Consider the following 21,483-nt stretch of genomic DNA (forward strand, 5'->3'; position numbering starts at 1 on the left):
TTTTTCCGTATGTAGTCCCTACAGGGGTCATATGTGTATTCTTAAGTCTTAAGTCCTTAAAGGTCCCATGGCATGAAATTTTCATTTTATGAGGTTTTTCAACATTAATATGAGTTCCACTAGCCTGAATATTGACCCCAAGTGGATAGAAATGTTGATCGGTGTAAACCCGAGTTCTGGCTGTCTTTCTCTGCCTTTGAGAAAATGACAGGCCAGACGAGCCAATCCTGAAGTCTCCTGGTTTGACGTCCAAGCAGGAACGGTTTGCTCCCTTTCCTCCACCCAGAGAATCTGGCCCATGCAAACGCGAGAGTCAGATCATTGCGTGTGAACGAGTGAACGCTGGCAGTTTCTCAGTGTTTGGATGTACAAATGAAAACAGTCTTTTTTCAGTTCCTTCTGATCTGTGATTTATTATTCGCGCACACACTGCGGCTTCTCTCTCTCCCGACAGAACGGTGTTTTCGTGTTTTCTATCTTGTGAGTCAGTGTTTTTGTACGTCCTCGTCGCGTCTATCTGTTCTTAAATGTGCATACAGTCGGGAGTTTCTGCTCAACATCGGCAGAGCCACATCTTTAGAGATAAACCTCACGCACGCCGAAGCTCGGCCTTCAACATCCCCGACCCCCAGTACTGCATCTGCCCACAGCGGAGGCACCAAACGCGGGCGAGATTAAGCAGAAGGAGGGTAAGCGTGAGGGTATCCGGCTAGGCTAGCCAGCTTTCCCCACAATAAACTGGATTACATTCGATTACTGCTGTTGTGTCTTTGTTTGCGCTGTGTAAGTTACTCAATGCGCGTCAATGACGCTTTTCATATGATTGGAACATATCTAGAAATAATGCTTTAATCAACACTTACTAACTCATTCATCTCGCTGTAATGGTACATTGCATGTGTTACAAAGTTGGTAATAATGATGAAGACGGACTCGGTGTGACTGGGACTCGTGTTTATTCAGAACTCTCAGATACAAACACAATAAACTCGCGCTGACTGACAGCGCTCTCATAACTCAGTAGTTACTATAAATAACTTTGTTAGCAATCGCTCCGTCTCCGTGATGTCCGGTTCGCGAACGAATCATTCTTTTGAATCGGTTCTTTTTAGTGAACCGAATCAGTTCACCAAATCGGACTGAATCGTTCTAAACGGTTCGCGTCTCGAGTCAGCCCTGATCCATAATTTACTAAAGTTACTAACTTTCTGACATGAGTGACAGCCCCTCCGACTAGAAATAAACTAATAACCTGAAGTATATTTTAGTAACTACAACAGTTCACCCTGAACTCAGACATGCTGAGAGAACTGATGAGAAGTGAACTCAGGTCCATCCGTCTCTCTGGCAGACTCGTGCCTGCTCGTGCCTCGTTCAACCACGCCCCCTCCGCTCATTTCAAATGCAAAGATGTCAGCCAATCACAACAGTGGGCGTTTTTCCTGAAGTCTCACAGCAGACACGCCTCTTGAAGCAGGGCATTCAGCCACAGGGCAAACAGCAGTATAGAAAAAATGCCTTTTATTTCTAAATTATGACATTTTATGATGTAAAAGTCATACTAACAATATAAGTACACCTCAGGAAACACTATAAAATAATAGAAAAATGCCATGCCATGGGACCTTTAAGAAAGGGAACGTCTCGGTTACGTATGTAACCCTCGTTCCCTGAAGGAAGGGAACGGAGACGTTACGTCCCCATGCCACTACTGCTGTACCGCTGGAACTTCCAGGCGCTCATGCCTCGGCTCTTCAGCAGGTAAACATAATGCAAGTGTGCAATGCAACGCCCTTTATACCCACGCGGTGGAGCGGGGTTGCATTATGCAAATTCCGCAGACCCATGGCATTTTCATGCCATTGGCTCGTTTTGTAGATCTCAAAGGCGATTGGCTTCTAAGCGAAACCCCCATTTCGTCAGTAACTGACATAACGTCTCCGTTCCCTTCCCTTCAGGGAATGAGGGTTACATACGTAACCGAGACGTTACTACACTTTTACTATAATAAAACCATGGTTACATTTTGTAAGAGAGTGTCTGAAATAAATATGTTGTTATTTATGATTAGAACATGACAGTAAACTACAGACAGATATCAGTGTTGCAAAGAAAATACTTGCAATTTTAATCAAATGTGCTGACAAGTTTAGAACAAATGTCCCATGTTAAGGGGGGCATGGTTTGTGAGCATGACATGAGAGCATGTTAAACTTTTTTCAAATATGCAGGAACAATGTGAAATTAAAGTGTTCTAATATTTATACCAATGTTTATAAACAATGAGCCATACATTTCTAAATCTACGCACATATATGTGACGAATATTTCGCCATCTAACATCTGCTGGACAGTCAAATGTATCTGTGTGTATGCGCATGTCCCCAGTTCTGTGTCCCCAGAAAACTGTGATGCTTCAGATTTAATAACCAGATAGCAGCATGACTATGATTAGCCAATTGGCATGAGGCCACTGAAAAAATTAGACAACCATACAGGATACAGGTGTAACAGGTGTGTGGCTGTAATGAAGCACATGGCGATGGAGAATACAAGCACACAAAAAACAAAACATAACCACATCCAACATAAACAAGACTGAACAAAGACCTGGGGCCCGTTTCAGTAAGGAGGTTCAACCAACTCTGAGATTAAAGCTGAACTCTGAGTTGACTTACTCTGAGATGGGAAACTCTGAGTTTTGGGTTTCAGAACAGCTGAATTGAGGTAGTTCAATCAACTCTAAGCACATGCACTCCAACTATGAAAAGCCACGATCAATGGGGTTCCGAAATTATGATTCACCATGGCAACAGCACCCAACAAAAAGACGTTCCCATACTTCCGGGTCAATATGTAAGTTTAATTCGTAATTATTTCAATTAAATTAAATTTTTATGGTATCCAAAAGGCAAAAAAAGAATGTGGCAGCAGCTAAAAATGAAAAAATAAAAACAATTAAATCAGGTAAAGCTTTAAGCATAAAATGTTCATGGGTGTTGGTTTAATGACTTTACAAACATTTGACATATTAAATAAATATCATTCAGTGTCCAGTGTGCAGCAGCTTTTCCCACATAGACCCTTTTCACAGACTGTGATGACGAGTTTAACAGTCATCAATATCGTAAACCTGTAAAGTTTTTTGTTTATATACATTAATATATATATATATATAAATATATATATGTATGTGTACATTTATAACACTAATACTTTGTATTATATTACTTTTGCATCAAATTACAAAAATCAAGTTCCCGCTGCTGTGAGAGTGTTTCTAATACAGTGTCTATGGAAGTGATGGTGAAAATTATCATCTTTCTCTCTTTTCACTTCACTCTATTTTCGGAAAACCCAGAAATGTGAAAAGGGTCTATGCTCTTTCCAGATAATGAAATGTCCACCTGTTACATTTATTAATTAGGGTAATGACATTAAACAATTTACTTCTACTCAGGCCAGCCAAACACCAGCACCACTGACAGATGAAGAGGAGATGGAGGAAGAATATTAACATCTAACAGGGAAAATAATAAAGTATTTGTAGGAAAATAATAAAGATGACCATAAAAATAAATGTATTTAACAGCTGTGGTGGTGGTTATGGCATATATCTCGTACTATCATCTGGCAGCATCCTTCCTTTCCATACAGTAATCCGTTTTCAGAAAGTGTGATGATGGGAATATGAGTGTCATCAATGCGTCTAACCACTGGAAATCCTAAAGGAAATTCTAATTATTAGGGATACTTCTAGAGGTTTATCAAGTGAACATCAGGATCCTGTATAAAAGGACATGCCATTTTTTGTCACTTTGACAGTGTCCTCATAATGAAAATATAAGAAATGAATGAATGTTCCTGCACTGCAAAAAATGCTTTTCTTACTATGTATTTTTGTCAAGTGGCAGATAATTTATTTTATTTTAAGTAAACTTCGCTTACTTTAGATTTAGATTAAATTTATAATTTTGTGATATTTGTACTTGAAATACGACCAACATACTCAGTAAGAAAAGCATTTGTGGCGTTTGAATAAATGAATTAAGTATTTAAACACTGCTGGCACTTTAAAAAGGGGGAGGAGATCGAAATAAACTCTGGGTTTACCTAAGAAAACCTGCTCCAGACCAGGTTAGGTTCACAGAGTAAGTTACCCTGGTAACTGACTCTGATTATAAGTTACCTCTCTTTTAGAAACAGGCTTGACTTACCCTGCTTTCTTGGGTTTGACATACCTCCCATTCTGACACAGAAAACCCAGAGTTTCCCTTATTTCAGGGTTAACATACTCAGAGTTTTCACTTAACCTCCTTTCTGAAACGGGCCCCTGAAAAGGGAATTAAGGGCTTAAATACACATGGCAAACAAAAGTAGTTAAATTAACCCTTTCATGCATGCATTATGGAAAACATTATCTAGATTTTTTTTTAATTCTTTTTATTACTGTAATATGATGCTAAAATTGAAATCCATTTTAATTTTTACAAAATTCAGTTTTATTTAAAAATTATTTAACTGTCCATGTATGTGGACACCATGCAACAAAGGCGTAAAATGGGACAAAAAGCCACAGATGACAAAATGGAATATTGTGCTTTTATTATGTCATTTTATGCTATGCATAACAGCTCTGATATTTAAAACATTAATATTACAATATAACAACGATAAAACACAGAGTGTAGGAACTATAATGCTAGTTACATATATGTGGAAACCTAATAGCAATATGGGCTGGGCTTTGCTGGCACACACTCCTCATCAGCGCGGTCACTGTCACACACACTGTGCTCTGGGATATTCTCTGTTATTCTGAACTGAGTGCTTGACCTGTGCTGTCCCTGTTTGGTAGGCAAAATGCAAATTTGTCTTGGTATGTATGTGTAAAGTTGCCATTTAATGCCATAATATGTCACTTTTAATGGTTATTTATGTTGATATATTTGTTAAATGTATGTTTTATTACAATATAAGACAATTCAAAACATATTTCCAAAAACAGAACAGATATACTAGCAGGTTACAGAAATCAGACTTTATGCAATCTGACTCCACTGTTGCATGACGTCCACATACGTGGACAGTTCGTTTTTGGTGTATAAAAACGACATTTTACTCTAAATTTTAGTTTTTAAAATACTAACATATTCATCATACTTTACTGTACATACTAATATTTTTTTTTAGCTAAATTGACCTCCTTATGTAAAAGTTTTTCACAGATATGCCTGGGGCATTTGGCACATGGCTATCGCTGTCAGCCATCTTGGATTAATGATGTCATCAAGCAATGAATATTTGGGTTACAAGACAGTAGCCATTGTTAAAATATTGCTGTCAATCTACTGACACTGCCCTCAAGTGGTTTGGAGAGAATTACCAAGATTAATGAACCCTAAATGGAGTTAAATTAACTGTCCCCAAATGTGGACACCATGCATGAAAGGGTTAAATGCAAACAAAAGGAGTTAAATTAAATGTAGGTGAAACTAATCAGTAACTATGGAAATAAACTGGCTCACACTAGGAAACTAGGTCAACTTACAATGACAGGGAAGAGGAACAGAACAGAACCAAACCAAAACACAATGGCTGTGTCCCAATTCAAAGGCTGCATCCTTCAAAGGATTTCAGTGGCCATGCCTTCGAAGGCTGCAAAGGTCGGGCTGAGCATTGTTAAATGCTAGCTGGTCTAGCCTACAGAGCACTGATCTTGTCGCTTAGCATGCCTGCTGAGTAACAGTAACGTTTGCACTAGACTTTCTAGTTATATTAAACCGTCTGAAAATAAAACAGGGTTCACAAACTGTCTAAATATGTTCACCATGGTCCATTTCGGTGTAAAATAAAGAGTATAAACTATATATAATCGCATTTTAGTAAGATATAATTCAACATTTGTACCGCTTTAATGTTTTTTTTCTTAATATTTACATTTGTATCATTAGATATTTGAGTAAGTTGAAACCCAGTACTTTTAGGTTTAAAAGAAAATCCTATTGTCACTGGCGCACAATGAATTCTGGGGTAGACAAGGCTGCGAAGGATCCATATGTTGTATCCTTCATTTCACGGGAAACAAAGGACTCATTTGGAGGCCGCATTTGAAGGAGCCTTCAAATTGGGACAGCCTTTGTCGCGCCGCAGTGACGCAATCAGCCTTCGAATGTGCCCTTTGGAGGATGCAGCCTCTGAATTGGGACGCAGCAGATGAAACTAAACATGTGACAACAGGGGGATGGAGACAAAGGATTGAGACAAAGAGACAGACATAGACTAGCAGAGGACAGACAGGATTAAACAACAGACCATCTGTCCACCCCCTGTTTCTCACACTAAAAAAAACAAACAATCACATAAGTGATACATTTATAAATTCTTTTCCACTCCACATGTATGTGCATTATTGATTCAATGCGTGAGTGAGCAGTATCAGTCGAACACACTATTATAGAATATGTTCATGGTGTGTCTGAGATTTGCATTAGTGTGTGTGTGTGTGTGTGTGTTTGTGTATGCCTGTGGCATAATCACTAGTAAACCGTTTATCGTGACTGTGTCATGCTTGTGTCACAAGATTGCTGTCATTTGATTTCCCTGCTGCTCTGCATGCCTGTAATTTGGAGCTGTACAGGCTGTACGTTGTTTTTTTTCAGCACCATTGTGATCTCTCTCTCACGGACACACACCTTGTTAAACTATATTAGTAGTAGCACTACCTAATTATAACAGTTATGGAAATATATTATTTGCCTTAAAATATTATAATTTTGCCTTATCTGTCTTAAAAAGGCAGACATTCTGTTTTCCTAGTTTAGGGTCTTCAGATCAGTTCTTTTTTTCAGTTCAGTTCTTAAAGGGTAAGATAAAGATAAATCACCCAAAACTGAAAATTATCCCATCATTTACTCATCATCCTAGGTGTATATGAAATTCTTAAAAGTTATATTAAAACATATCCTGGCTAATCCAAGCATTATAATGACAGTGAATGGCAGCCCAAAATATGAAGGCCAAAAATAGTATTCAACTTAAGAAGAAAGTATATTGCCTCTCATAATTCAAAACTCTACGCTACGTCCAACTTTTGTTGGATAATAGTTGAATACGGAAGGCAGTCCACCGGAAGCTAGATCTTTTACTTTATAACGTGTTAAATATGGATATTTTTCTTACAAAAACCCATCAGTTTGCTTCAGACGGCCTTTATTAACCCCCCGGAGCAGTATGGATTACTTTTATAATGGATGGATACACTTTTTTGGGCTTAAAATTTTGGGCTGCCATTTACTGCCATTATAATGCTTGGAAGAGCCAGGACATTTTTAATATAACTCCGACTGCATTCGTCTGATCATATATAATGTCATATATTCCTAGGATGGCTTGAGGGTGAGTAAATCATGGGGTCATTTTAATTTTTGGGTGAACTATCCCTTTAAGTGTTCAAGTGTTCACCATTAAATCAAATTAAACCTCCAGGGTGGAGTGCAAGTCTAGTCAAAACCCACCACAATCTTTTTGTGTTTTCAGCTAGACAACAGCAAACCAAAAGCTTTAGGAGTTTCATAGTGGCAGTCATTTTTACTTGCTGATTCCATCATACTCAATATTATATGCTAGGAGGAAAGGAAAACCACTGTTGTGATTGAGCTGGAAGAATAGGAAAGGTTCACTCTGCTGACTTCAGTAGCCAAAGCTGTTGTGGGAGGGAGACACACCATCATGATGAAACTTAAAGGATCCTTCCTCATCACCGTTGGCTGTCTGCCTTTAGCCGGTAAGATGTAAAAATGGAGATTTATTATCCATTCAACTGAAGTAATTCAAGATAATGAACTTTTACTGTCACCCTACTGAAGATGTGCCGAGTTGGTGTAGTGCTGAAGTTGAATATAGATTTATTCCTGCATAGGTAAGATCCTGGCAGCCTACATACCTCTGTTAAAACTCTTTTTTGTGATGTAAAAATTGAAAGAAAGAGAATTCATATCAGAACTTTTGCATGTTTAATATGATAATATCTTATTAGGAAACACCCTATTACTCACTCACTTATGCAGAACTCGCCTTAAAAACATGTCCTCTAATTCATACTCTGAGAAAACCTTCACTACTATTTTCCCACACCATCACATTCAGCACATTCACACAGGCTATGCTGATAAATATTCATCTTCATTCTTTTGTTCCATTTGTTAATCAACAATAAAGTACAGTGACTGTCTAATATCAGAAGTCGAGATGTTTCAAGCTGATAGATTTGGATTAACTAACTGCCTCACGCTCCTAAACTAATATTTAGTTGAAGTACTTTTTGATTTTATTACTCCGACTGTTTGGACAGGAGTCTATCAGCTTTGAACAACTTGACTTGGGAATATTTTGAAAGATCGCACGTTTTTGTCACTTTGGTTTTCAGTGGCATTGCATAGGTTGTAATTTTTACAATAAATGTGTAAAAGTTCTAAAATTATTTATATATATATATATATATATATATATATATATATATATATATATATATATATATATATATATATATATATATATATATATATATATATATATATTTTTTTTTTTTTTTTTTACATCACAAAAACCAGCTTTTACAGTTTTTCTCAATCACTTTGACACATTTCTCCAAATTAATGTCGTTGCTCTCAAAACAATTAATACAGCAAACGCTCTTATGTTGGCAAAACATTTCAGTATTCACTGCATAACGAAGTGCTGCAGTTTATTCTATTAATGCATTTATCAAAAATGTATACTAACATCAAAACTACAAGTGTGTTCTCTGTTGATTTGATAACAAATTCAGCAAATACATTAATTAAAATACAAGTTTTTCATGTTCTTTAATGATGTTCTTCAAAGTTCTTTAATGACAAGTTTAGTTGTATAACAATGAGTTTTCACCCAATAAAATGAAATAAAATAAGTGAATAAATACATTTGCCTGTCATTGTATTACATTTGCTGAATGGTGAAAGTGGACATTTTCCCACACAACTATATAATTTCGCTCAATTTGCTCCTGATCACTCTGCAGAGAGTGGATTTCATTGAGGGAGTTATAGAAGTAAAGAAGCCTTTCTGTGTTGTACGACCCCAAGATCCAGTGGATTGCAGCACTTGTTGTCCAGGGACATTGACTGTGGCACAATGTTATATAACTCTCTGTCCAGCTTCCCTCAAGGAAAGACCATAATTTATGACCTGGTCAATTAGGTTGGCTCTGTTTTAATTTGAAACCCATCTGGACATTATCCTTCTAACTCTCCTCCCTCCTCTTGAACCTTTCTTTCCCCATTCTCTCTGTCCATGCCTTATAGCTTCTTCTCCTTCTTCTGCTCTTTCCACTAATACCATTGCCTTTCACTCTACCACCTTTTCCTTTTCCCATTCTTCTTTTTTGTTGTTTTTCTTTTTCCATTTTATAGTTTTTGTAATTGAGATAGCTCTGTAAACAATTAGGAAATTAGTTTGTATTGATAATTGTTAAATGAGAACATTCCAAGTGCAACTGAGAATTTAACAAATATCAGTTTTGTTTGGAAAAATGGTGCACAAATTATTGTGATTTTTGTAAAACCAATACAAAATTACTGAGAAATTTGTGCACAGTTTTTTGAGAAAACAATGCACATGATTTGTAATTTTCATGAAATTAAAAAGTGTTCAGATTATTGTGTTAACTGTTTTGAGAACAGTGACCTGAGTTTGGAGAAATGTGCCAAATAAATTGAGAAAAACTGTAGAAGGGGTGTGTACACTTTTTATATCCATTGTTTATAAAGCATCACTTTGAGTTCCCTTTCAGTCGGTCACGTTCGACGTACGTCGGAACTGACCGACGAATTGGGATCTGATCTCAGAGACCAATCTACTTCGAGTGTGTTAAAAACGAGCCAATAGAGATTGGCATGCGATCCACGCATTCCACGCTCCGCCCCGGGGTGCGGGTATAAATAAGGAAGTGGAATGCTTGATCATTGCTTTTCTACTTCGGAGTCGAACAGTGAATGTTTCCTGTTTCTACGAAGAGTGTAAACGACGAGTCTCGTGAGAGGAACGACTGCTTCCAGTGCGGGTGTGACGGCGTGTCTCAGCGGGTGGCCGCTTCAACAGAGATCAAAGAGTTGGTTCGCTGGGCATTTCCGTTTTTGAGTGCACACACAGGCTTGCACCTTTGTACTGTGTGGTGCCGCGGTCATCTCCCTGAGTGCTTCAGCCCATAAAAAGAGCAGTTTTCCTTTCTAAAAGAGCAACACGGTTTGAACCTGTGTCTTTTTCAAGATGTCATTCAAACCGTGTGTTTCTGGATGCGGTCGATTTCTGTCCCCAGTTGATGGTTACGTTCGTTGTCTCACGTGTTTGGGCATTCAGCACGCTGAGGCAGCGTTCGTGAATGACCCCACTGCGGGAACATGACCATCACAGTTTTTCGGTCCAGACTCTAATACCTCGAAAGAGGTGGAGTGCCATTGCGCATCCCCCAATCTAGTGGCCCTCCCGCTGCAAAGCAGAGGACTGCTACTTTGGCTGATGACTTTGGTGGCGACCTGAGGATGCCGGTGAGGGCATCCCCGATGGATCAAACGGCTCCTCGGGCCAACAAACGCCATCGAGCCCCCTTCGGGTGTGACAGCGTTGCCCGAGTCCGACCCAGAGCTTACGGCTATGCTTTCCCGGGCCGCCGCAAGTGTCGGGCTCGAGTGGAACCCTCCACCGTCGGGCAATGTCCACCTTAGTGGTCCAGGTACGCCACCTGTGGCTGAACCTGGCAGACATGCGCGATTCCGACAAGGTCCGGTTTCTCAACGCCCCTGTCTGTCAGGCCGGCCTCTTCAGTGACGCCATCGAGAGCTTCGCTCAGCAGTTCTCGGTGGCCCAGAAGCAGACGGAGGCCATCAAAAACATCCTGCCCTGACATCATCCTGCCCCTGCCCCCAGACGGAGGTGCATCCTGCCCCGACGCACCTCCGTCTGCTCGTCGCCGAGGGCGTCCCCCTACGAAACCCAAGCAGCAGCCTCCATCGGGGAAGCAGGGTGCCGGACGTAAGGGTGGCACCCAACCCGCTCAGGGCCCAGCTAAGTCGGCAGGCAAGCGCAAGGGCAAGCGGCCCTGAGACGGGCAGCCCAGGGAGAACAGGAGCTGCTCTCAGGGAGATGGTGTCCTCACCCTTCCCCCACCCCCCGGAGGAGGACCGGGGGGCCCCGACTGGTACAATAACATCTCTGCCGCTGGCTCTCCGGAGTCCAGCGGTACCCACATTTTCAATAAAAGAGCAGTTTCCTCTCTCCCTGGGCCCCAAGAGGGCCATGTTGGCAGTGTGCGACGCCTCCGCACCTTGTCACTTCTTTCTTCCCCTCCCCTCGCCAGGGGGCAGCAGTGTGGGCACCGAGAACACCCCCGGAACTTCTCGCCCACACTCTGCCCCACCCTGGAATACTCAGACAACACTCCGGGCCGCCTCCGGGCCTCCCTAGTTGGGTCTGTCTATTCTGCCTCGCTGCCCCACCCCGGGTACGTCTGTGGTGCCGTTGGTCCCGCTTGTTCGGTCTCTGGGGGCTTGGCTACAGCTCCCCAGACCGTCTCGCTGGCTCATCCGTACCATCAGACTCGGCTACGCAATTCAGTTCGCTCACCGGCCTCCCAAGTACAAGGACATCCTCTTCACCTCCGTGCGAAGCAGCGATGCTCAGGTCTTGCGGTCAGAGATCGATGTCCTACTGGCGAAGGACGCGGTCCAGCCGGTTCCTCCAGCCGATATGAAGGTGGGGTTCTACAGCCCCTACTTCATTGTACCCAAGAAAGGTGGTGGGTTACGGCCAACCTTGGACCTGCGTATCCTAAATCGGGCCCTGCACAAGCTCCCATTCCGGATGCTAACGCAGAAACGCATTTTCGAATGCATCCGTCCCCAAGATTGGTTCGCAGCGATCGACCTGAAGGATGCGTACTTTCATGTATCTATCCTTCCTCGACACAGACCGTTCCTACACTTTTCGTTTGAGGGGAAGGCATATCAGAACAAAATCCTACCCTTCGGGCTGTCCCTGTCGCCTCGGGTCTTCACGAAAGTCGCAGAGGCAGCCATTGTTCCACACAGAGAACGCGGCGTTCGCATCCTCAACTATCTCGACGACTGGCTCATACTCGCCCAGTCTCGGGAGCAGTTGTGTGAACACAGGGACATGGTGCTCAGTCACCTCAGCCTGTTGGGCCTTCGGGTCAACCGAGAGAAAAGAAAACTCTGTCCCACACAGAGGATCTCTTATCTCGTTATGGGGCTGGACTCGGTCAGCCAGACTGCGCGCCTCACAGAAGAGCGGGTCCGGTCGGTGTTGAACTGCTTGAATTCGTTCAAAGGCAGGACAGCGGTCCCACTGAATTTTTTTCAGAGGCTCCTGGGGCATATGGCATCTGCCAATGTAACGCCACTTGGATTGCTTCATATGAGACCGCTTCAACACTGGCTTCATGGCCGAGTCCCGAGGTGGGCGTGGTAGAGCGGCCAGTACCGGGTCCCAGTGACTCCTTACTGCCACCAAACTTTCAGCCAGTGGTCCGACGCTTCGTTTCTCCGGGCCGGGGTGCCCTTAGAACAAGTGTCCAGGCATGCTGTGCTCTTCACGGATGCCTCCTCCACGGGCTGGGGGGCCACGTACAACGGGCATGCAGTTTCTGGTCTGTGGACGGGACCTCATTTGCATTGGCATATCAATTGCCTCGAGTTGTTAGCAGTACACTTGGCACTGCGCCGCCTCAAGGGGCCGCTATGTGGCAAGCATGTACTGGTCCGTAAGGACAACAGTGCGGCCGTTGCGTACATCAACCGCCAGGGTGGTCTACGCTCCCGTTGCATGTTCCAACTCGCCCGCCACCTCCTCCTTTGGAGTCAGAAGCATCTGAGGTCGCTTCATGCCATTTATATCCCAGGTGCGCTCAACTGGACAGCTGACGAGCTCTCACGGCAGCCGACATCTCCGGGAATGGAACGTGTTCATTGAATGGTGCTCTTCCCACCAGGAAGACCCCCGAAGGTGTTCGGTTAGTGTCGTGCTTTCTTTCCAGCAAGATGGGCTGGAGCGAAGGCTGTCTCTCTCCACCCTCAAAGTGTACGTTGCAGCAATAGCTGCGTATCACGACGCAATCGACCTAATCGTCAAGTTCCTCAGAGGTGTGAGGAGGCTAAATCCTCCTCGTCCAAACTCGTTACCCTCTTGGGACTTGGCTCTGGTGCTCAGAGCACTTCAGAGCCCTCCCTTTGAGCCTTTGCAGTCTGTGGAGCTTAAAATCCTGTCAATGAAGACAGTGCTTCTGATGGCATTGGCCTCCATTAAGAGGGTAGGGGACCTGTATGCACTTTTGGTCAACAAATTGTGCCTAGAATTCGGGCCGGACAACTCTCATGTTGTCCTGAGACCCCGGCCTGGATACATGCCCAAGGTTCCTACCACTCCCTTCCAGGACCAGGTGGTAAACCTGCAAGCGCTGCCTTCGGAGGAGGCAGACCCAGCCCTGGCTTTGTTATGTCCCAAGGCTAGGTTAGTCCTTATGTGTATTCCGCCACAAATCCTTCCACTGAAGGATGTGGCTCCGCAGCGTACCATCTCCCGAGACGGGCACGCTTTCCCAGCATTATCCAATAGTCACACTGGGTGGGTCTTGCAGAAACAGCAGTGACTGACCTCCCTGCTTGGAGCCCTGACTTCCGTACCATCTAAGACGGTCCAGTGCGCTCAAGCAGGACGCTGGACCAGCGCCCTGGCGTTTTGGTAGGGATCCCAATTCGTCTGTCAGTTCCGACGTACGTCGAACGTGACCGACTGAAAGGGAACGTCTCGTTTACGTACGTCCCGTTGCCAGGTGCTGCACTTCCACTAGGGGGCCGAGTCACTAGTTTGGCTCCTCAGCAGAAAAAAGCAATGATCAAGCATTCCACTTCCTTATTTATACCCGCACCGTGGGCGGAGCATGGAATGCGTGGATCGCATGCCAATCTCCATTGGCTCGTTTTTAACACACTCGAAGTAGATTGGTCTCTGAGATCAGATCCCAATTCGTCGGTCAGTTCCGACGTATGTCTCCGTTCCCTCCTTCAGGGAACAAGGGTTACATACGTAACCGAGACGTTTTTGCCATTCAGGGTGTAATGAATAAAATACAGACTTAAGCCCTATTCGCACGGGATTAGTATTATCTGGGGACCTCTGGTGATTTGTAATAATTGCAGAGAATGTCTGTGATCTTAATCCCGTGCGAATCGGCCATGTCTGTAATATGTAAAGTAAAAATTCCCCCGCAAATTACCTACCATATTTCGCCAAACACTGAGGTCCTGTGATAATATTAGTCCCGTGCGAATCGGCATCTCTGTGATTTGGCCGGGATTAGGCGGATCGTATATAATTTTTGCAAGGTTTTTGTTTCCTGTGCGCATTTTTATCTTTATCTTTCATGAAGAATGGAGCTAGGCTGCATAAAATGCGCACCATTATGAATTCCCGTGCGGCCGCGCGGATTATACTTTCACTTTAGAATGAGCACCAATTTGGGAGTAAATGGTTTGAATGGTGTGTTTAATATTATTCTTAATGAAAAACACAAAAACAGAAAAGGACAATGACAAACTCGCTTAAATGGGCGCTTTTACATTTAGGTTTGAAACTGAATCTTCCGCCGTATATTATTATTGCTCAGTTCAGTTTTTAACTGTTCTCTAACTGAACTAAATTATTTTTATTACTATAAAACAATCAAAATGATATCGATACGACTGTTTATAATTTCATACAGCTATATCTATAACGAAAAAACATTTACAAGTCTTGACATCATATCCGGGAGATAAGTCAGTAAATTAGAGTAAAATCACAGGCTTGCTTATCCCGTGCGAATGCGCCACGTAAAATTCAGACGTGGGGGAGTAATTTCTAAATCACACGAGGTCCCCAGATAATACTAATCCTGTGCGAATAGGGCTTAAGAGTCAGATGTTTCCTTACTACATCAACATTTTGCAATCTTACTGATTTGCCTGAAGAGGAATTACAGGATCACATGTCGAGAAGGGCGTCTGCTGAGTGCTGATTCTAAAACATTCACCTGACTACACCCTCTCTCTTGCAGTGGTTTCTTTGACATGCTACACATGCGTGTTTCCAGCAATCTCTCCAGTGGACTGTCTGACGTTCCCCCAGGAATGTACCGTGGGCCAGCGATGTCTTGCCAGCACAGCTGTAGGAGTCAAAGGTCAACTGAACCAACCACTGATAAGACAGTCACTGTAAAATATGGTTGATTAACAAATGGAACAAAAGAATGAATAAAGATGAATATTTATCAGCATAGTCTGTGTGAATGTGCAACTGAATGTGCTACTGTGATACTGATTGGTTGATGTATTTACAGAATCTTGTGTGCGATGGTGTGGGAAAATTGTAGTGAAGGTTTTCTAAGAGTATAAATTAGAGGACTTTCATGTTTTTAAGGCGAGTTCTGCATATGTAAGTGAGTAATAGGATGTCCCCTAATAAGCTGTCTTACATTTACATTTACATTTATTAATTTAGAAGATGCTTTTATCCAAAGCGACTTACAACTGAGGAATACAGGAAGCGATCTGTCATGAAGAGGCGTTTTGGACATTACTTAGAGTATCATAAGCTAGAATAGGGAGGGAATAGAGGAAAAATTTGTTTATTTTTATTTTATTTTTAAAGATGAGGTTATGTGCTCACGGAAGAGATGAGTTTTCAGCTGTCTTTTGAATGTTGTCACTGATTCTGCATTCCGGATGGAGGTGGGGCGATTGTTCCACCAGCAAGGAACAGTGAATGAAAATGTTCTGGAAAGGGATTTCACGAGCCATCGCTCCTTTGACGAGCGAAGGCTTCTGGTGGAGATGTAGACTCGTAGGAGTGAGTCAAAGTATGCGGGTGCTGAGCTTATGGTGGATCTGTAAGCAAGCGTCAATGCCTTGAACTTGATGCGAGCAGCGAGGGGTAGCCAGTGCAGAGAGATGAAGAGAGGTGTGACATGGGCCCTTTTTGGCTTGTTGAAGACAAGACGTGCCGCTGCTTTCTGAATCATTTGAAGCATCTTGATCGCACATGATGAAAGTCCAGCCAGAAGCACATTGCAGTAGTCAAGCCTAGAAATGACAGCCTGGATGTTGCATGCTCTGTTAGGAACGGTCTACCCATATTACAGGGACAATCCCCCTGGAGCAACATAGAGTAAAGTGCCTTGCTCAAGGACACACTGGTGGTGACCGCTGGGATCGAACCAGCAACCTTCTGCGTATCAGTTCCATGGTTTAACCCACTGGACCACCATCTCCTTATATCTGATTTTAACGATTTCTAAGTGCATGGTCTAAAGCGCACAGCGCAAGTGCACTTAGGTCATGTCCAAATCCACCTTTTCTAGTTTAACGATGGGAAAAATGGTTTGCACGCCCGGCGCATGGTCTAAAAGGGTTGTACCTAGTGGGTTGTTGTCTAATGGGTGTGTTTTGGGGTAATGTTCAATAATCCAATCAGAGTCTCATCTCCCATTCCCTTTAAAAGCCAGTTGCCCTCGCGCCATGGCGGATTCGCTATTTACATGGCGGAATTTGCAAGCGGAAAAACTGAACGCTTCTCTAGCGAGGAAACGGATCTGCTCGTCCAATGACACCTGCTCGCGCATTATTACTGCAAATAGGTAGGCTAATTATGATACATGCAATGACTATCCATTATGACATATAGGCATTTTTATATTTATGTACACAATAATAATGTTTTACATTTTAATCCTTTAATTTTTCACATTTAAAAATGTTTGTGTGCTGCTGCACGTACCTATGTGTGTAATAAGCAAAGCATATTACTGACGTGCTCTTTAAAATAACAAAAAAATATTGCGCCATTGACTTTAGACCAGATTTTAGTTGGTCAATGTTTTGCTGACACAGAAAGCCTTGCACATTCAAGTTTAAAATGGCCATGCCAGCTCTTAAGTTCAAAATAAGTTATAATAAAAATGAATAAGTTTGAATCAGGTCTCCTCTGTTGGAGTAGAATTGGCTAGTGGCGTTGTCATAAAAAGTTAGGGTCTTAGGACTGCAGTACTGAATCTGCAGCCTCCGATATTGCAGGAATATTGTATATGGATTGATTTCGACTTCAGTGAAAGTTACCTTATTACGGCATTAAATGGCGACTAAAGCCCTATTCGCACGGGATAAGTATTATCTGGGGACCTCTGGTGATTTGTAATAATTGCAGAGAATGTCTGTGATCTTAATCCCGTGCGAAACGGCCATGTCTGTAATTTGTAAAGTAAAAATTCCCCCGCAAATTACCTACCATATTTCGCAGAACACCAAGGTCCTGTGATAATATTAGTCCCGTGCGAATCGGCATCTCTGTGATTTTGCCGGGATTAGGCAGATCGTATATAATTTTTGCAAGTTTTTTGTTTCCTGTGCGCATTTCTGTATCTTTCACGAAGAATGGAGCTAGGCTGCATATAATGCGCACCGTTATGAATTCCCGTGCGGCCGCGCAGATTATACTTTCACTTTAGAATGAGCACCAAGTTGGGAGTAAATTGCTTGAATGGTGTGTTTAATATTATTCTTAATGAAAAACACAAAAATAGAACAGTACAATGACAAACTCGCTTAAATGGGCGCTTTTACATTTAGCTTTGGAACTGAATCTTCCGCCGTATATTGTTATTATATTGCTCAGTACAGTTTTTAATTGTAGCGTCTGTTCTCTAACTGAACTAAATTATTTTTATGAGGCTACTATAAAACAATCAAATTGATATCGTTACGACTGTTTATAATTTCATACAGCTATATCTATAACGAAAAAAACATTTACAAGTCTTGACATCATATCTGGGAGATAAGTCAGTAAATTCGAGTAAAATCACAGGCTTGCTTATCCCGTGCGAATGCGTCACGCAAAATTCAGATGTGGGGGAGTAATTTCTAAATCACACGAGGTCCCCAGATAATACTAATCCCGTGCGAATAGGGCTAAAGACTTTATGAGGGAGTCAGTAGCAACGACTTTTATATTGAAAGGGACTGAAATAAGCATGTAATTATGGACGTTGCTGGCATGGGGTGCTTCTCCTTTCTCATTTGTACATTCTCGTTCCCATTGAATTCGGTTCACTTGACATTGTTTTCTATTAACAGTTCCAATTATAAGTTTTATGTAGTTGCTATGATGTGAACAAAGGGCAAAGCTTTGCCTCCGCTCGCCTGCTAGCCAACATGTTGATTTAGTGTTTACTGTAGCTTTGTAAGCTCTCGCTTTTGTAAGGCTGTTCAGTGCCCCTTAGGACAATTAACCATGGATTTGTGATCGATTACTGTTTGTATTACCATAGTTTACCGACAAATATCACGATTAAATGGTGTAAATATCAAAAATGTATACGAAAAACCTAAAACGTCCTGTGAAATCCGTACAGGAAATCCGTTCTGGACGATCCTCTTGTTTGTTAACATTCTTAAGTCTGAATCAGGCTTGAATTGGTTTGAAATTGATGCCATCCTAAATATTTTATACCACAGCTGATGAACTCATGATTATGGTAAGGGGCGTGACATATACCGCACACACGGTGCCAATCACAACATACTGGGCCAGCTAAACAATCACAGCACATATCTTTTTTCGGAATAGGGGCGTAGGGGCTTCATCGAAACTTGATGCGTGGATGTTTGAGCCAGGTAGGGGAGAGAGGTGCTGTGATTATGTAAAACATGTAAAAAATAATGTTTCTTTTGAACAATCAAGCATATTCTAGTACACCAAATTTCAGGCCCTATCATACGCCAGTTGCGACGCAAGTGTTTTTTTGCTAGTTTTAGCTCAACGCAGTTATCATTTTCACGTCCTGTGCCACATTGTTTAAATAGCAAATGCATTTGTGCCCATGGGCGTGCTGGTCTGAAAACGAGGTGTGCTCAGGTGCGTTGTTGGTGTGTTGCTATTTTGAGGCGACTGAAAATGACTACGCCATTGACCAAAAAAAACCTGGTCTAAAGTCAATAGCTCAGTATTTTTGGGGTTATTTAAAGGGCACGTTAGTAATATGCGCCTATAGGCGGGTGCACAACGCACGTACACTCTGCTTGTTACACACACAGGGATGCGTAGTAGCAGCACACAAACATGCCAAATATTAAAAATAAAAGGATTAAAATGTAAAAGATTATTATTGTGTATAAAGATAAAACTGCATACATGTCATAATGGATAGTCATTGCATGTATCAGAATTACCTATTTGCAGTAATGACGAATGAAATTGGCTACGTATTTTACCAGTTGTGGCAATACACATGTATTTAAACTGACTCGTCAGGTTTAGGGTGTCTATATTCCTCCATGTAAATAGCAATCCGCCATGGTGCAACTGGCTTTTAAAGGGAATGGGAAATGAGACTCTGATTGGTTTATTGCACGTTATGCCCAAAACACACCCATATACTCATTAAGAGGAAAGGGACAACCCTTTTAGACCATGTGCCGGGCGTGCGTTGTAAAACTAGCAAAAGTGGATTTGGATATGCCCTAAGTGCACTTGCGCCATGCGCTTCAGACCATGCGCTTAGATTGTTAAAATAGGGCCCTTCGTAAAAGGGCAAAATAGGACCCCTTTCAATGCAATCAGGTACTTAAACTACAATGAATACCAGAAATGTACTTTGAAAATGAACCAACAGAAGTATATTAAAATATATCAGCCCCTACATCAACAATGAGATCTCATGTTTGTGTGTATCCAGGTTCAGTGTACATTGTTCTGTACGAGCGGAGCTGTGCCCAACCATCACAGTGTGACCTGAGTGGAGCGAAACATGCAGCAGGACTTAACTTCAATTACACTAATGAGTGCTGTGACACGGATCTCTGCAACACTGCTGCAACCATCCTTTCCCCTTGCTGGACAGGAGCAGCACTGAGCCTTTGCAGTCTGGCCCTCTTGCTCCAGATGGGATGAGTGTGGTCTAATCTTACAGGAGGTGCTAACTACATTACCAACAAAGACTTTTATTTGCAAACACAAATATATACCAAGACTTGTTAATCTGTTTAAAACTAATGCATCTTTAAAGCTTAAATTTTAAAAGCACACACGACTAAAAAGTCCAACTACGCACCTTCATGCACACAGCATGCTTGAACGGAAGTGCCTGCAACCACACACACAGTGTTGAGGCTTATCAGAATGAGTCATGTAGTTACTCAGCGCACGCACGCACGCACGCACGCACACACACACACACACACACACACACACACACACACACAATTTCTATAGAACATAATATACGTTTTCTGTCTAATCTTTGAATACATATATTTAAAATTTGTAATTCCAAGTAAACGTTTTCTTTTAATTTAAGTTTTTAAACCTGAAATATCTAAACATGAAGGGTCAAGAACAAATCTACTCTGCATTAAATGTATTATTTAATCTTTATTAAAATGCTGAGCAGCCTAACAATTTTAGAAATGCAGGAAAAATATTTTTCTTATGTTTGTAAAATTGATCTAATCAATAAAATCCCCAAAATCAATATTTGCTGCTGTGTTGTCCATTTAGTGCACAGTAAGACGTTTGGAAATTACCAATAAGCAGTTAAGAGGAAGTGAAAACAGAAGTGCACAGGAAGAGGGCTGGGTATACAGAGCCTACTACATATAAGGCTTGTTTGAGATGCGCCTCGCCTCGCCTGAAATTCAGCCGAGACTAGGCGGCTGCTGGGGGAGGAGTGAAAAAACTGCAGGCAAGACGGACAGTTTTCTCTTCTCGTAGTGAATCAGACACCTGCGAGATCAAAGGATATCCCGGATATCGCGGGATTCACACTCGTGCGCTTTGTTGCTGATAAACTGAATGTAATTTAAGTTCTGTTACTTTTATATGAAAATAGATATTATGAACAAGACACCCAAAGTTTTTGTTATTTATTTCCATTTGAAAGACGTGTTTATCAATCATTTTTACTTTAATTAGGCCTACATACGTTTTTATATATATATATTTATAAATATGACAACAATCACATAACCCACAGAGAGATCGCCTTTGTTAGAGAGTTTGGGAATATTCACACATAAAAACATGATCTCAGAGTTTTAAAATCAAACATTTAAAAAAAAGAATACATCACGGTTGTTTAAACCAATAAGAATTAAGCTGTGTCGTCAGCAAGTAGTTTCCCATCATGCTTTTGCTCCGCACAGTCGGTGGAGAGCAAATGCGCTCGACTGCAGAATCCGACACATCCGCCTTTCGCTCGCGAGAGTTTTTTGACATACGTCAGCATGACATCAGAGCAAGGCGGACCGCCCTCGGACACTTTTCTAACCGGAATGCATCTCGCGCTGATCACCGGTGATCGGTTCTGCGCAGATTTCGCTCATCTCAAACAAGCCCAGT

General features: G+C 42.0%; 1 protein-coding gene across 1 annotated transcript; it reads left to right on the forward strand.

Annotated features, from left to right (window-relative positions):
* The first annotated feature begins 7,518 nt into the window (after window positions 1-7,518).
* LOC307134135 (uncharacterized protein) lies at window positions 7,519-21,189 on the forward strand. The gene is made up of 3 exons (XM_079829645.1): window positions 7,519-7,786; window positions 15,149-15,271; window positions 19,823-21,189. The coding sequence occupies exons 1-3, from the start codon at window positions 7,732-7,734 to the stop codon at window positions 20,035-20,037; spliced, it is 393 nt and encodes a 130-aa protein (XP_079685771.1). The 5' UTR covers window positions 7,519-7,731; the 3' UTR covers window positions 20,038-21,189.
* Window positions 21,190-21,483: the final 294 nt, after the last annotated feature.

The sequence above is a fragment of the Gobio gobio genome (genome assembly GCF_949357685.1).
Source record: "Gobio gobio genome assembly, chromosome: 11".
NCBI classification, from domain to species: Eukaryota; Metazoa; Chordata; class Actinopteri; order Cypriniformes; family Gobionidae; genus Gobio; species Gobio gobio.